We start from the raw sequence: 15009 nt of genomic DNA, 5'->3' as shown, positions 1-15009 counted from the left end.
GGTTATGTCTTCCTGATCAATTGTCCCTTTTATCATTATATAGTGTCCTTCTTTATCCTTTGTGGTGGATTTAAGTCTAAAGTCTATTTTGTCAGAAATTAATATTGCTACTCCTCTTCTTTTTTGCTTATTGTTTGCTTGATATACTTTTTTCCATCCTTTGAGTTTTAGTTTGTTTGTGTCTCTAAGTCTAAGGTGTGTCTCTTGTAGGCAGCATATAGATGGATCGTGTTTTTTTATCCAGTCCGTGACTCTCTGTCTCTTTATTGGTGCATTTAGTCCATTTACATTCAGCGTAATTATAGATAAGTAAGTTTTTAGTGCTGTCATTTTGATGCCTTTTTATGTGTGTTGTTGGCCATTTCATTTTTCCACATGCTTTTTTGTGCTGAGACGTTTTTCTTAGTAGCTTGTGAGATCCTCATTTTCATAATGTTTAACTTTGTGTTTATTGAGTCGTTACGTTTTTCTTGGCTTTTTTCTTGAGTTATGGAATTGATATTCCTTTTTGTGGTTACCTTTTTATTTACCCCTATTTTTCTAAGTAAAACCCTAACTTGTATCCTTCTATTTCGCCTTGTATCACTCTCCATCTGGCAGTTCAATGCCTCCTATATTTAGTCCCTCTTTTTGATTATTTTGATCGTTTAGCTATTGATTTCCATGATTTCCTGTTGTGTGTATTATTTTGTTTATTTATTTATTTTTTAGAATTAGTCTTAATTTGTTTGTTTTTGTGCTTTCTCTGTTTGAGTTGCGTTGATATCAGGACGTTCTGTTTTGTGACCTTGTATTGTGCTGGTACCTGATATTATTGGTCATCAGGCCAAACAATCTCCTTTAGCATTTCTTGCAGTCTTGGTTTAGTTTTTGCAAATTCTCTAAACTTGTGTTTATCTGTAAATATCTTAATTTCTCCTTCATATTTCAGAGAGAGTTTTGCTGGATATATGATCCTTGGTTGGCAGTTTTTCTCGTTTAGTGCTCTGTATATGTCGTCCCATTCCCTTCTTGCCTGCATAGTTTCTGCTGAGTAGTCTGAACTTATTCTTATTGATTCTCCCTTGAAGGAAACCTTTCTTTTCTCCCTGGCTGCTTTTAAAATTTTCTGTTTGTCTTTGGTTTTGGCAAGTTTGATGATGATATGTCTTGGTGTTTTTCTTTTTGGATCAATCTTAAATGGGGTTCGATGAGCATCTTGGATAGATATCCTTTCTTCTTTCATGATGTCAGGGAAGTTTTGTGTCAGGAGTTCTTCAACTATTTTCTCTGTGTTTTCTGTCCCCCCTCCCTGTTCTGGGACTCCAATCACTCGCAAGTTATCCTTCTTGATAGAGTCCCACATGATTCTTAGGGTTTCTTCATTTTTTTTAATTCTTTTATCTGATTTTTTTCCAGCTATGTTGGTGTTGTTTCCCTGGTCCTCCAGAAGTCCCAGTCTACATTCTAATTGCTCGAGTCTGCTCCTCTGACTTTCTATTGCGTTGTCAAATTCTGTAATTTTATTGTTAATCTTTTGGATTTCTACATGCTGTCTCTCTATGGATTCTTGCAACTTGTTAATTTTTCCACTATGTTCTTGAATAATCTTTTTGAGTTCTTCAACAGTTTTATCAGTGTGTTCCTTGGCTTTTTCTGCATTTATCCTAATTTCATTCGTGATATCTTTAAGCATTTTGTAAATTAGTTTTTTATATTCTGTATCTGATAATTCCAGGATTGTATCTTCATTTGGGAAAGATTTTGATTCTTTTGTTTGGGGGGTTGGAGAAGCTGTCATGGTCTGTTTCTTTATGTGGTTTGATATGGACTGCTGTCTCCGAGCCATCACTGGGAAACTAGATTTTCCAAGTAGTCAGCTGGTGCGCTGGCTCCTAGTTCTGAAAACAGTCGCTGTCTGCCCGTATTTGTTCGTCCTCCGTCTCTAAGTCTGTGCTTGTTGTTCAGAGTTCATAGATTGTTATGTATGTGATCGATTCCCTTGTTTTTCCGAGTCTTTGTTGCAAGAGGGATCCGCGGGAGCGTCCACCTAGTCCGCCATCTTGGCCCCCCTCCTCGTTACTATTATTTTGTATTATTGTTTGTGCTCAGGACAAGGACTTGAAGGCTTGGAGAGCAGTGTGGTCACACAAGCCTGGATTTGGTTGTAGAGTTACTGTTGGGAAGGAAAGCAAGTTAGGGTTCAAATGGGGGTGAGGCCTTGATGCTTTTGAGGTCCCCTGCAGTGCCTCCCACTTCTGTTCTTGTGGCAGGCTGTGGGTTGTGGAGGACCACAAAGGTTTGTCCAGTGCCCGGTGTGAAAAAATTAGTGTAACATCTTAGCCTGTGTCTGCTGCTGCCTGTGCCTGCTGGATCCTACCACGCTGGCTGGTGCCCTGGCTTACCTGGGAGGGCCAGGAGAGGGGATCACTGATGGACTGAACTTATCCATTTGGGGAGACAGAGACTGAGAAGGGGGGCGTGGTCACATCCTGGTGTCAAGAGTGGAAACACAAATTGAGAACTGATTTGCTTTAATTTGAGAATGACAACGGTATAGGAAACAGTTACGTGCATTAAGCAAGTACCAAGCACCGTTGAGTGTGTGAACACATTTGACCCTCCCCAGTGCCTTTTTTTTTTTTTTTTGCTTAGTGCCTTACGAGTTAGGTACTATTACTATGCCATTTCACAGCTGAGAAGACTGAGACACATGGAGGCCAAGTCCCTTGCCTAAGGCCACACATGTAGCAGGTGGTGCGGCTAGGGCTCAGCCCAGGTGCCTCGACTGCACTCTGCCTCCACTCTTAGGATAGATACCCCTGACCTTCGAGGTCGGCCTCGCAGCAGGTGTAGGCGGTGGCTGGTTGAGAGCAGTAGTTCAGTGCTCTCAGTTAAACCAGTTGCCTTATTCATGCCCAGCACTGTTTTCACTTGGAACTCAGGCCCAGCCCTGGTGACTGACACTTGTCCTGTCCTCAGGCCCCCTGTCTGAGCTCCATTACCCCATCGACAGCCTGACCAAGAAACCCAAGGGCTTTGCCTTCATCACTTTCATGTTCCCCGAGCATGCCGTGAAGGCCTACGCCGAGGTGGATGGGCAGGTGTTCCAGGTGAGTGCTGGCCGGCTGGCCGTGTGTGTGTGAGAGAGAGAGTGAGAGCATGTTTCAGGCCTAAGAATACTCACAGCGATGGTGTGCCAAGCCGCCACCTCACATGCGCTCCTAGCATGTGAGCTCCGTGCAGGCAGGGCCGGGTCTGCCCCACTTGCTGGTCTGTCTCTAGCATCTGGAACATTGCCTGACACTGTAGGTGGTCAAAAAATATTTGTCAGATGAATAGCTGTGCTGTCCATCTTTAGAAATATCACCTTGAAAGAGGAGTAAGGAAGAAAGGAATTTTGATGTAGTTGTATTAAAACGGCCACAGTAGGACATAAGAAACTCTTCTTCTTTCCAGTAGCCCCAGGTTATGTGCTGAGCAAACATCCACTGATCCCCAGGCTGCCCATCACCCTGTTTCCTCTTTTCCATTCGTCCACTCCTGATTTATTATGTCCTGTGATCGCCAGGCCAGACCAGGCACCTCCTGGCATGCCGCTCACACTCTGGTTCACATGTGCAGGGGCAGGCGGGCGCAGAGTAGAGTGCGAGGGGAAGGCTGTGCGTGTTACATGTAAACTGATTGGAGCATCCTTTGTGAGGCCGTGTCAGATGACCCCATCACAATGTCAGGTCCCTGTGTCCTGTGGCCAGGCCCCACTCAGGGCTGAAGTGACCCGGTGGTCATGCTACCCGCTGCCCCATCTTCTCTGTGCCCCTTGGCCAGGCCCCTGTTCCAGGCTGAGGGTGGCCACGTGATCATTCTGCCCGACTCCTTGTCCTCCCTGTGGTTACGCCTCCTCTAGGCTGAGGGTGGCCATGTGATCATTCTGCCCGATTCCCTTTTCTGCCTGTAGCCAGGCCCCTGTTCCAGGCTGAGGGTGGCCATGTGATCATTCCATCTGACTCCTTGTTCTCCCTGTGGCCAGGCCCCCTTTCTGGGCTAAGGTAGCCATGTGGTCGCGCTACCTCATGCCTCGTCCTCCAATCAGGGTTTCAGCACTGGGTCCAGCTCAGATGAGGAGGCTGACATCCTGGGACAGGAGATGGAGGCACCTATCCTGACCCCTTGAGGGCAGGCCTTTGGTTTACCCCCTTCCTCTTTCCCTCCTCCAGGGCAGGATGCTCCACGTGCTACCATCCACCATCAAGAAGGAAGCCAGCGAGGATGCTGACACCCCGGGAGCATCGTCCTATAAGAAGAAGAAAGAGCTCAAGGACAAAGCCAGCAGCTCCAGGTCCTTGTCATCTGCTTAGGATCTCTGAGGCCCTGACCCCACCCTTTGCAAGCTGCCTGGCTTCTCTACTTCTGATGAGTTTGCTTTTTGCCCATAACTTTGCTGAGCCTCAGTTTCCTCATCTGCAAAATGGGAAGAATAATAGTATCTCACCTTTGGGTGGTGGCAAAGACTAAATGAGTTAATATATGCAAGGGGTTTAGTACCTGGCACAGAGTAAGGGCTTGGTAAATGTTTGTTGTTGTTGTTAGCTGCCATCAAGTCGGCCCTGACTCATGGCAACCCCAAGTACAACAGAATGAAACGATGTCCAGACTTGTACCATCCCCATGATTGGACAGTGTTTTGTGATCCATAGAGTTTTCACTGGCTGAATTTTGGATGTAGATCGCCAGGCCTTTCTTCCTAATCCTCCTTAGTCTGGAAACTCTGGAAGCTGGGACAGTGGTGGTTCAGCGGTAAAATTCTAGCTTCCCATGCGGGAGACCTGGCTTTGGTTCCCGGCCAGTCCTCCTCAAGTGCAACCACCACCCAACTGTCAGCGGAGGCTCGCGTGTCGCTGCGACAGACGTCGGGCCGTTAGTACCATAACGACTGTCATTGACTTCAGGCCGTGTGTACTTAGCTCATGACAGGTATGTTGGAGGAAGGAGGCGGCTTTCAGTGCTGAGACAGGTCTGCCTACGAACCCATCTCTCCAAGGTTTTGGTTCTGAGAAAGCATTCCCTGTGCTCAGCATTGTCTGACCTTCCCATTCTGCCTCTGTCCTCAGCTCTCACAACTGGAACACGCTCTTCGTGGGGCCCAACGCCGTGGCCGATGCCATCGCCCAGAAGTACAGCGCCACCAAGAGCCAAGTGTTTGACCACGTGAGTGAGAGTCCCATCCGATCCTCCCAGCTCTGGGCCAAGCTCAGGGAGAAAGAACCAGCACAAAGGCAGTGAGAGGCGGGTGGTGCTATCCTGGGGCAAGTCTTCCATGAGCTCAGGGCCCCTCATGCCAGTCATGGGTGTCTTCTTGGCCTTCCCAGAGGGCCCTAGGAGTGGGAGCGGGCATCCACCCAGCCCTCCTCCCTGGAATCATCCCAGTGCACCCTTCAGTCCTGGCTTCTCATTGTGTGGAGCCACACCAGAGAATATGAGTGATGCTTGTATCAACAGGTGACAGCCCTTGCACTGAGGTGTCCTGGGCACCGTGCCAGGGGCTTCCTGAGCATTGGTGCATGTCACTGTCACTACAGTCCTATAAAGTAGGTACTCTTACTATCCTCATTTTCTAGATGAAGAAACTGAGGCCCAGGGATATAAAGTAACCTGTCCAGGGTCACACGCCAGGAAAAAGCTGGAGTTGGCCAACCCCTGCGTCCTCACTCTGAACCGCATCACACACCTCTCTGAGAGGTGCCCAGCCCCTGGGCTCCCAGTCCTTGCCCTCCCCCCGTTTCCTCGGCCTCAGAGACTCTGTGGAGAGTCATTGCTCTCTGCCCTCCTGCCCTAGGAAAGTACCAGTTACTGTCAGGTTGCTTGTGACTCGTGACAGCCCTGTGTGTGCCAGAAGAGAGCCGTGCCCCACAGGGTGGTTAATGGCTGGGGTTTTGGTGGTAGATCACCAATGTTTTCTTCCGAGGTGACTCTGGGTGGGCTCGACCCCCCTACCTTTTGGCTAACAACTGAGTTTCCCATCCGTGTGGGTGGGTGGGGCATTGAAGAGTCCGTCTTCATCCAAGCCTCCTCCTCCCACTGCTGGAAAAAGGGAGGGCAGATTGCTGACAACTGACAGGGTCTCTTACTGTCCTCCCACCACAGGAAACCAAGGGCAGCGTGGCCGTGCGCGTGGCCCTGGGGGAAACTCAGCTGGTCCAAGATGTGAGACGCTTCCTCATTGACAATGGGGTCTGTCTGGACTCCTTCAGCCAGGTGAGTGTTCCCTGCCCAGCTCAGCGAGCCACCAGCCATGGGTGACCGTCCTCAATCAGGGCAGATGCTGACGGGCTTGAAGACCTAGGCTTTCAGGGATTATTATGGTTCATTTTTAAATTGTCTCTGAAGAAAATCATAGTGTCATGGGCTCAGACCATGACCTTTCTGACCTAGGATTCTGTCACTCAGGGACCATGTGTTCCCTGTGGTTCCCCACACAGATCAGAGGAGGGGCAGACATCCCCCTGTCCCTGCTCTCCTCTGCCAGTAACTTACCAAGATTTTAACCTTGCTGGAATCTAGCGGTTCATTCAGAGTTCAGCATCTCCACGTGCTTATTCTCCACCAGTAGTAATTCTTAGAATCATGGATGATTAAAGTCTTCGAGGGCCTGGGAAAGCAGCTGACACTCTCCCTCTCATTTTACAGACTGAGGCCCAGAGAGGGCAGGTGACTTTCCCAAGGTCAAACCATAAGTCTGTGGCAGGACTTTGGACTAAAACTCAGGGCATCTGACCCCCAGACCAACTCTTCATGAGCTTTACTGGGCCCTAGATTTTCACGTTAAAATGGATAGATAAATGGATAGGTGGGTGGATGGGTAGTTGCTTGGATGGATGGTGGATCAGTGGATGGATGGGTGGAGGGAGGGAGGGAGGGAGGGATGGTGGTGGATGGGTGGTTGGTTGGATGGATAGCGGATTGGTAGATATAGTTGGATGGATGGATGGATGGTTGAGTGGATGGACTGAACAAATAACTTAACATTTATCAGGACTTATCAAAGCCAGTATTTCACTGGGCTTTGCAGAAAACACCGGCAGGAAGCGATAAGGGGAAGGGAAGAAAACTAGCACAGGATGTACTATTAAGCTTGTTAACAAGATGGGCAACTGATCTCAGTCTAGGGGGGGAGCTTGCAAAACTCCACCTCAGAATTCTCTCACCCAAATGGCAAGGATACACCCATTCCCAAGAGTCGTGGGTTGAGGGCTGCCCCCACGGGGTGTCAGTTCCATGACCCACAAGTGGCAGCAGGTGGATTGCAGTTTCAGGAAAAGCCCTTGGCACTGAGATGTGAATTGTGGCCACTGAAAGTCTGGGCCGGAGCACCCTGAGAGGTCCAGTGAGGGAATGATCAGGCACTGGTCGAGTCACCTACCACTCCTGGGTGGAGAGGGCGGGATTTGACCCAGGGGTCCTGCTCCTAACCACTCCGCTAAGCTACCCCTGCTTCCTGAAGTGGCATGCCAGAGAGAAGGCAGGTCCTCCTGGGTCCACTTCCAAAGGACCTTGGTTTCTGAGCTCCCAAATAGGGTGTCTCGTCTGGAGACAACCACAGAGCAGTACTGTGTCCTGTGTCGGGGCCAGGGCCCTCCTCCAGTCATCCAGGCATGTTCATTTCCTCCCCGCAGGCTGCAGCAGAACGAAGTAAGACTGTGATGCTGGTGAAGAACCTCCCCGCCGGCACCCTGGCGGCCGAGCTGCAGGAGACATTCGGCCGTTTCGGCAGTCTGGGCCGCGTGCTGCTGCCGGAAGGTGGCATCACCGCCATCGTGGAGTTCCTGGAGCCCTTGGAGGCCCGCAAGGCCTTCCGACACCTGGCCTATTCCAAGGTAGGAGCACCCGGAACCTCAGAATCTGTCTGTAAAAGGACCAGCAAGACCTAGGCAAGGGAGAGAATTAGACGAACTGGTGCATCGACGGTTCTTAGCACAGGCCTGGCACGGGGTAGCGCTGTCAGGAAGCACCCGTCTCTCTCGTGGCTGTGAGCGTTGCCCCAGCAGCTCCCATCGCCAGCCCCGCAAACCACTCTGAGTGGAAGGAACGTGAGAGGGACGCTCCAAACCGTCCTCCAGGAAGAGTCCTGCCTCCTTGTCTGGGCCTGGGCTTCCTTGGCTTTCTTTTCCCGTGTCAGTTTGCATCATCACCCTTGGTGCTTTTGGTGCCTTGTACCTATGATAAGTAGGTCAGTTCTACAGGTAGAAATCTCTCCTGCTTCTTGGTACAAACTATCCAGTCATTGATTAGTTTGCTGTGAGTGGCTTAAAACAACAGAGGTCTCTTCCCTCAGGTTTCTGGAGGTGCGAAGTCTGAAATCAGAGTGTTGCCAGGGCTGTGCTCCCTCCGTACGTTCTAGGGGAGGATGCCGTGCCTCTCCCAGCTCCTGCTGGCTCCGTCTGTCCTTGGCTTGTGGCTGCATCACTGCAGTCTCTGCCTCTGTCTTCATGGGGCCTTCTCATCTCTCTTCCTGTCCCCTCAGCTTGTCTGCTACAAGGACAATTGTCATTGGGTTTAGGGCCACCCATGTAATCCGGGATGATCTCATCTCGGGATCCTTAACTGAGTGACATCTGCAGACCCTTTTCAAAATAAGGCCCTGTCCCAGGTTCTGGGTGTTAGGACATATACATGCCTTTGTGGAGGCCACCATTCAACCCACTACAAGGAGCTTCTGTTTATCAGGCCTTCTGTGCTCTGCAGACCATGTCCCCAGTCATCCATAGAAGTTGGTATCCATGTCCCCGTCTGGCAGATGAGGCAATGATGTCATATCCTGTCCCACTCAGCCCCTTAATTATCCCTAGCTCGGGCTCTGTGCCCAGGAAGCTCACCGGAAGCTGATCAGTGCCTGAGCTAGCACAGTGGTTCTCCATCTGGGGGCCCCATGAATAAGGTGTGGTGCCCACCATCTCGTGAGCAGAGTGTGGAAGCCATCCTTTCTTCTGCTGCTGTTTTGTGAAGAAATTCCCATCACCAGAGGCTCTCAGTAGAGTGTGACAACAGGCACAGCACCTATTTGAGAGCATCTACTAGGCGACACCTCCTGTTTGTGTTGAGCAGCTTCTATTTCCCTGACTGGTCCCAACCACAATATTGCGATCCCTACTTTGCAGATGAGGAAACTGAGGCCCAGAGAGGGGCAGGCTGTCACCTAAGGTCGCAGCTAGTAGTTGCGGCAGCCAGCTTTCGAACTCTATCTTACTGCAAAGCGTGTGCTTGCATGTAGCATGAAATTGTGAAAGGTTCAGAAAGTGTGTGTGTTGGCAAGTCTCCCTCCACCCCATCCTGCAGCTACCCAGGTGCCTTCCCATGAGGCAGCTATTATCAGCATCCTGTTCAGCCTTTAAAGTATGTGCACGCACACATACCCATACACGTGTGTATACATGTTGTTGTTGGGTGCTGATTCCAACTCGCAGCAATCCCATGTGACACAGTAAAACTGCTCCTTAGGGTTTACTGGGCTACAGTCTTTATGGAGGCAGGTCACCAGGTCTTTCTCCCACGGAGACAGTGGGTGGGTTCAAACCGCCAACCTTTTGGTTAGCAGCCAAGCAATTAACTGTTGTGCTACCAGAGCTCCTTGTTAAAAATGCTTCTGTGTGGAGAGAGAAAACATGTTCTCTTAGCCACCGTCCTACACTTCCTCCAGGAGAGCTGCCCTTTAGCAGGGACTCTTGTCTCCTACCATCTCACTCCCCATTTCATAGTCTGATTAAACACAGTGGGGGCCTTGAAGCCACCATATGTGCAAAGATAACAGAGACGTGGCCTCTTTCTGGGCCCCAAGATGCAGAACGGGGCCCAAATGTTGTTTCAGGATTAGACAGCATGTAGGGTTCTAGGCCCTTCCTCTCCTCCTCCATACTCTCTGACCCTTAGGATCTTTATCTGTTGAGTGGGACCTAGTCCCTCCCCAGCCTCAGGCTGTGATGAGGACCCACATGCCAGCTCCCCTGTCTCTTCAGTTTCACCACGTCCCCCTGTACCTGGAATGGGCTCCAATGGGCGTCTTCTCCAGCTCATCCCCGCAGAAGAGAGAACCCAGGGACACACCAGAGGATACAGACAAGGTGGAGCCAGAAACCGGTAAGAGCTGCGTCTGAGCTTAGGATGTCGGGGGGCAGAGCAGGCAGGGTGAGGCAGGAGGGTGAGGGGCTGCACGCACGGTCTATCAGGTGTTTGGCTGGAGGCTCTTCTTCATCCTGTAGAGCACTGGGGCCCAGACTCTGGGGTTTTATCGGTTTGTAAAATTAAAAAAATAGAGCATGGAAATTATGGGTGCCACATGGGGTAGCTGACATTTTAGTCTGTCAGTTAAAGGTATTAATGAAAACAAAACAAGAATCTGTTAATGGAGCCCTGGTGGCAGAGTGGTTAAGAGCTTGGCTGCTAACCAAAAGGTTGGCAGTTCAAAACCACGAGGCACTCCTTGGAAACCCTATGGGCCAGTCCTACTCTGTCCTGTAGGGTCACTGTGAGTTGGAACCAACTTGACAACACCTAACAACAATAGGAACAGAACCTGTTAATAGGGATTGAGACAAGACCCAAAAAGCAAACCCACTGCCATCAAGTCGATTCTGACTCATAGCGACCCTATAAGGTTTCCAAGACTATACACCTGTATAGAAGCAGAACGCCCTGTCTTTCTTCCATGGAGCTGCTGGTGGTTTCAAACCACGAACCTTTCGGTTAGCAGTCGATTGCTATAACCACTGTGCCACCAAAACAAGTGAAAAATATCTTCTTGTTTCCTGTATTGACCAGGATGCCTTATGATTGAGGGTGACTGTTTTATTGTTTTTGGACTGGAACAATGCCCTCTGGTGCCCATTAGACTGCAAAGATAGTAAGGAAAGGAAAGCGGTAGCCCTAGGGCCAGACAGGGCCACCCCACCCCTTTGTTAATGTTTCACAGTTGGGGTTGGGGAACACCATTGACATTTGGGCCTGGATAGTTCTTACTTGTTCTGCAAATTGCAGAACATTTAGCATCCCTGGCCCCCACCCACTGAATGTCAGGTGTGGCCCCTAGTCGTTGGCATTCTGGATGCCCCCTGGGGGTGGCACAGCCCCAGTTGAGAACCTCTTAGTCTGGGAACCATGACCATGTCTTAGAATCAAAGACTCTTAAGAAAGTTGGAAAGGGCTATGGAGGTCATCTTACAGAAACGTTTAAGATTTTGCCCACCAGTAATATCCCCCACTTTTCCGCAACTGGGTTACCAGTTGTTTAGTTTATTAAATAAGAATGACCAAACACTAGACAGATAATAACTCCCCCATCTCTCATCTCCATTGTTCTCATGAAAGAAAAAGTATTTTATTAAAAAGAAAGAAAAGCTAGGAGTCAAGGAGCGAAATTCTCAGATTAAAGAACAGTCCCTTCAATTGGAAAGACTTCTGGATATGGAACCTGCCCACTTTGTCTCCATTTTCCATTTCATCGAGATGGCTAAACCTTCAGGAGCAGCCCCATCGGTACAAGGCATCTGGGGACCACCGATCTGGGGCCTTGTCCCAATTGGGGTATAAACGTCATCAGTCTCTTTGCTTTTTGGGAATTCATAAACAATCCCTAGTTATTAGGGTGAACAACTGTTGGTATAAAACCCTTCAGAAGCCCCTCAGCAGCCCTCTTCCTGTGAGTTAGGTTTGTCTGCAGGTTGGATTAGGGTTCCCTTCACACCCTGCTTCAGCTCCCATCAAAAATAATTACGTAGTCGTGCTTTTTTTAACCAGCCACTACCCCGCAGCCATCACTGACCTTGGTTTTCACTGTGTTTCTACCCTCGAACCTGAGTAATAACTTTTTAGCCAATAGCCAGTCTACGTTTAAAGCACAAAGCTCTGCCAGGATTGAGGGGCCCTGAGTATGCTGTAGGCCCTGAGAAAAAACCCAAACCAGTTGCCAGCCTGTCAGTTCAGACTCGTGGTGATCCCATGTGTATACAGTAGAATTGCTCCCTAAGGTTTTCTAGACCGTGACATTACAGAAGGAGATCACCAGGCTTTCTTCCAAAGCACCTCTATGTGGATTCGAACTGCCAGCCTTTCGGTCAGTAGTTGAATGCTTAATGATTCGTACCACACAGGGACCTGAAGGCAAACCCAGTGCAGTTTTCCAGCCTGCGGTGGGCCTTCCCAAGTTGACTTCTTTGAGGTAGTCATGCTTATGTGCCTGGCGACCTTGTCCTTTCACTCTGTTCTTCTATGACACTTGTCACAATGGGTATTTATTCTGTCTATTTGTTTGTATCTTATGGGTTTAATATCCATCTCCTCTGGTAGACCATAAACTGCAAGGGCAGAGAACAGGGCTGTCTTGTATACTGCTTTGTGCCCAGCACCTCGGAGGCACCTGGCAAAGAGTAGATGCTCCATGAGTATGTGTGGAGGGAGGGAGTGAATTAATGAAGAATGGACACCCTGTCTCTCCCTATACTTTTGAGAGGTCAGGGCTGGGCCACACCTGTCTGAGTCTCAAGCCTCTGGCACATAGTAACCAGTAAACCAGTTACCGTTGAGTCAACTCCGACTCACGGTGAACTCTGTGTGTCAGAGCAGGACTGTGCTCCAGAGAGTTTGCAGTGGCTGCTTTTTCGCAAGTGGATTGCCAGGCCTTTTTTCCGAGGTACCTCTGAGTGGATTCAAACCTCCAGCCTTTTATTTAGCAGCTGAGCATGTTAATGGTACCAGCCAGTGAACTCCCGGGCACACAATAGGTGCTTAGTATGTTTGGAGGTTTGTTTTCCGTTGTTAGCCCAGCCTCAGAACATGAGCAGTGATGATAACAACAATATCAACCAGAGTAATAGTAGCAGATCCCGTTTATGGGTCTTTATACCTACCCCTCCTCTTACCCTTCGTCTTGTTTCAAATGCCTGTCGCTGCTGGAGTTGCATTGTGAACAGTTCCCGTCTGTCTGTCTCCCCCACTAGAACGTCCGTTGCCATGGTGGATGCCTTTCGTACCTTGCTCTCACTGCCATATCCCCTGCACCCAGGGAGTGCCTGGCGCCTCGTAGGAGCACAGTGAGTGCATTCTAAGTGAATCCGAGGGTCAGAGCATCATTTGGGTGCCCAGCCGGTACGGCACACCTGGCATTTCTCATAACATGAAGTCTAGAGCTCCTGGGGAAATTGCGAGTGACTTCTGAGAAGAGGCCCTTGTTATGCTCTCCTGGCTCTCTGGCTGGGCAAGCTACCGCCCTAAGTCTTAAGGCTTTGGGGAGGATATAGTGAGATGGGGCATGTAAACCGCTATTGAACCAAAAAAAAAAAGTTGCTGTTAAGTCGATTCTAACTTGTGGAGACTCCCTATGTGCAGAGTAGAATTGTGCTTTTTAAGGTTTTCAAGGCTGTGACCTCTCATGAGCAGATTGCCAGGCCTTTCTTTTGAGGCACCTCTTCAGTGGGTTCATCTGCCAACTTTTGGGTTAGTTAGGCGCTTAACGATTTATACTGCCCAGGGCCTCCAGACGACCATGACAGTGATGATTTTGTTAATTCAGCAGCATGAGCCGGCGTGGGTGGTCTGTAACTGACCTCCAGCTTCATGCCAGCTGCTGAGCTGCGGTGCCCGAGGCGGGTGCCACACAGACCCTGCTCCCCGTAAGCTCCATACTAGTGGGGGGAACAGCTGAAATGTCACAGGTAGTAGTAAAGTGGCCCCACAGTGGGGAATGTTGTGGAGTACAAAGTCAGGGGCTTCTTGGAGTCAAAGCAGGTTCCCATGCCACCCCCAGTACCCCTTGACTCTCCAGGCCCCAGGTACCCTTCTCAGCCCTACGTTTCTCGAAAGCCTCTGTATCTCAGAGGGACCGGCTCGTGACTCAACACAAAGGTGGCCTCAGAGCCAGGAGAAGTGGCCCAGGTTGGGACCTGGAAGCTGTCTGCTCCTTTTAAGCCTTGCTAAGCTCCACTCCAGGTGAATTCCCTCAGAGCCTACCTCAAGGTCCTCTTGGTGCCCTTTCTCGGCCCTCTTCCGCACCTTGCACGTGCATCCCCCCCCCGCTGCGGCGCCTGTGTGCTCCAGTTCACCGGCTCCTCCCACCCTTTCCACTTCACATTGTTCCTGCGTCCATCCTGTGAGGAGCAGGCTGGGGGCTCTGCCAGCCGCAGCCGTGGGTCTCCTGCAGGGAGGGAAGAGGAGGAAGAGAGGAAGCAAAGGAAGACAGCGTGAAGGGAGAGAGTGGACCTTGCCTTTTTTCACCCACACCCCCTTCCTTTCTGGAAAGCTCTCCTGTTCTCAGCACCTGTCTCGAGGGAAGGGGACAGCGTGTTTTATCTCCCCACAACCAAGACCCTCACCTCCAGATAAAGGGCTCCGAGTGGGGGGAGTTCCTGGAAAGCTGCTTGCAACTGATAACAGTCTTTGCTGTCAGCCTTCGGCGCGGCAAGCTGGCGGAGGGGAGGGCGCCGCGGGAAATTCTACGACCTGATTATAATAAAGCCCCGAGTGGCTCTGCGTGACTGGATTGGATTGTACAAACCACAGATGGAAGCACATTCTCCCCTGGTCCCCCGGCCTCCTCCCACCCACCTTGCTTTTAAGCCCCCCACTTCACCCCCTGGCCCATTCCTGCTTCCTTCCTAACTCCCCTCTTTCTGCTGCCTGATTTTGTTGGCAAACATCTTTGTGAGTTTCACAGTACCTTGTTTTTCTTTCTAGATTTTCCTTGGTCTCCTCTTGTGCGGCCAGGAGCAGAGGTGTTTTGTCCAACGCCCTCTGGTTCCTTCACCTTGATGCACCTGGGTTCTGCACCTGTCTGAACGCAAGCGTCTGTACGGCAGGACCTGGCCTGGCCTGGGGGGAGCGAGAGCTCTTCCCAGGGAGCTGTGTCCTTGTCGGGGTGTAGCAAGAACATAGTCCCCAGGGTCCCTAGCCTCTGAGGTGTAGGGCTCGCTGTCCTCAGGAGCCAGCACGGGGGAGCCCCTGTAGGGAGAGGTGGGAACAGAGCTGCGGGCTCCCTGTGCCGGCCTG

The 15009-nt window shown here is 50.3% G+C and overlaps 1 protein-coding gene across 7 annotated transcripts in view; it reads left to right on the top strand.

Annotated features, from left to right (window-relative positions):
- Window positions 1–15009, top strand: part of RBM19 (RNA binding motif protein 19) — a 161062-nt gene that overhangs the window by 20054 nt on the left and 125999 nt on the right. For all 7 annotated transcript variants that reach the window (XR_002788004.2, XM_010598952.3, XM_010598950.3 and 4 more), the window contains exons 11-16: window positions 2962–3092; window positions 4197–4318; window positions 5091–5187; window positions 6124–6234; window positions 7653–7853; window positions 9990–10110. Coding sequence is in view for 6 of the 7 variants with exons in the window: in XM_010598952.3 (XP_010597254.2) it covers window positions 2962–3092; window positions 4197–4318; window positions 5091–5187; window positions 6124–6234; window positions 7653–7853; window positions 9990–10110 (783 nt within the window). In the remaining variant the exon portion in view is untranslated. The remainder of the gene's footprint in view (window positions 1–2961; window positions 3093–4196; window positions 4319–5090; window positions 5188–6123; window positions 6235–7652; window positions 7854–9989; window positions 10111–15009) is intronic.

This window comes from Loxodonta africana, chromosome 19 (assembly GCF_030014295.1).
Source record: "Loxodonta africana isolate mLoxAfr1 chromosome 19, mLoxAfr1.hap2, whole genome shotgun sequence".
Classification (NCBI taxonomy): Eukaryota; Metazoa; Chordata; class Mammalia; order Proboscidea; family Elephantidae; genus Loxodonta; species Loxodonta africana.
Note: the sequence above shows the minus strand (reverse complement) of the source record. Positions and strands in the feature narration are given on the sequence as shown.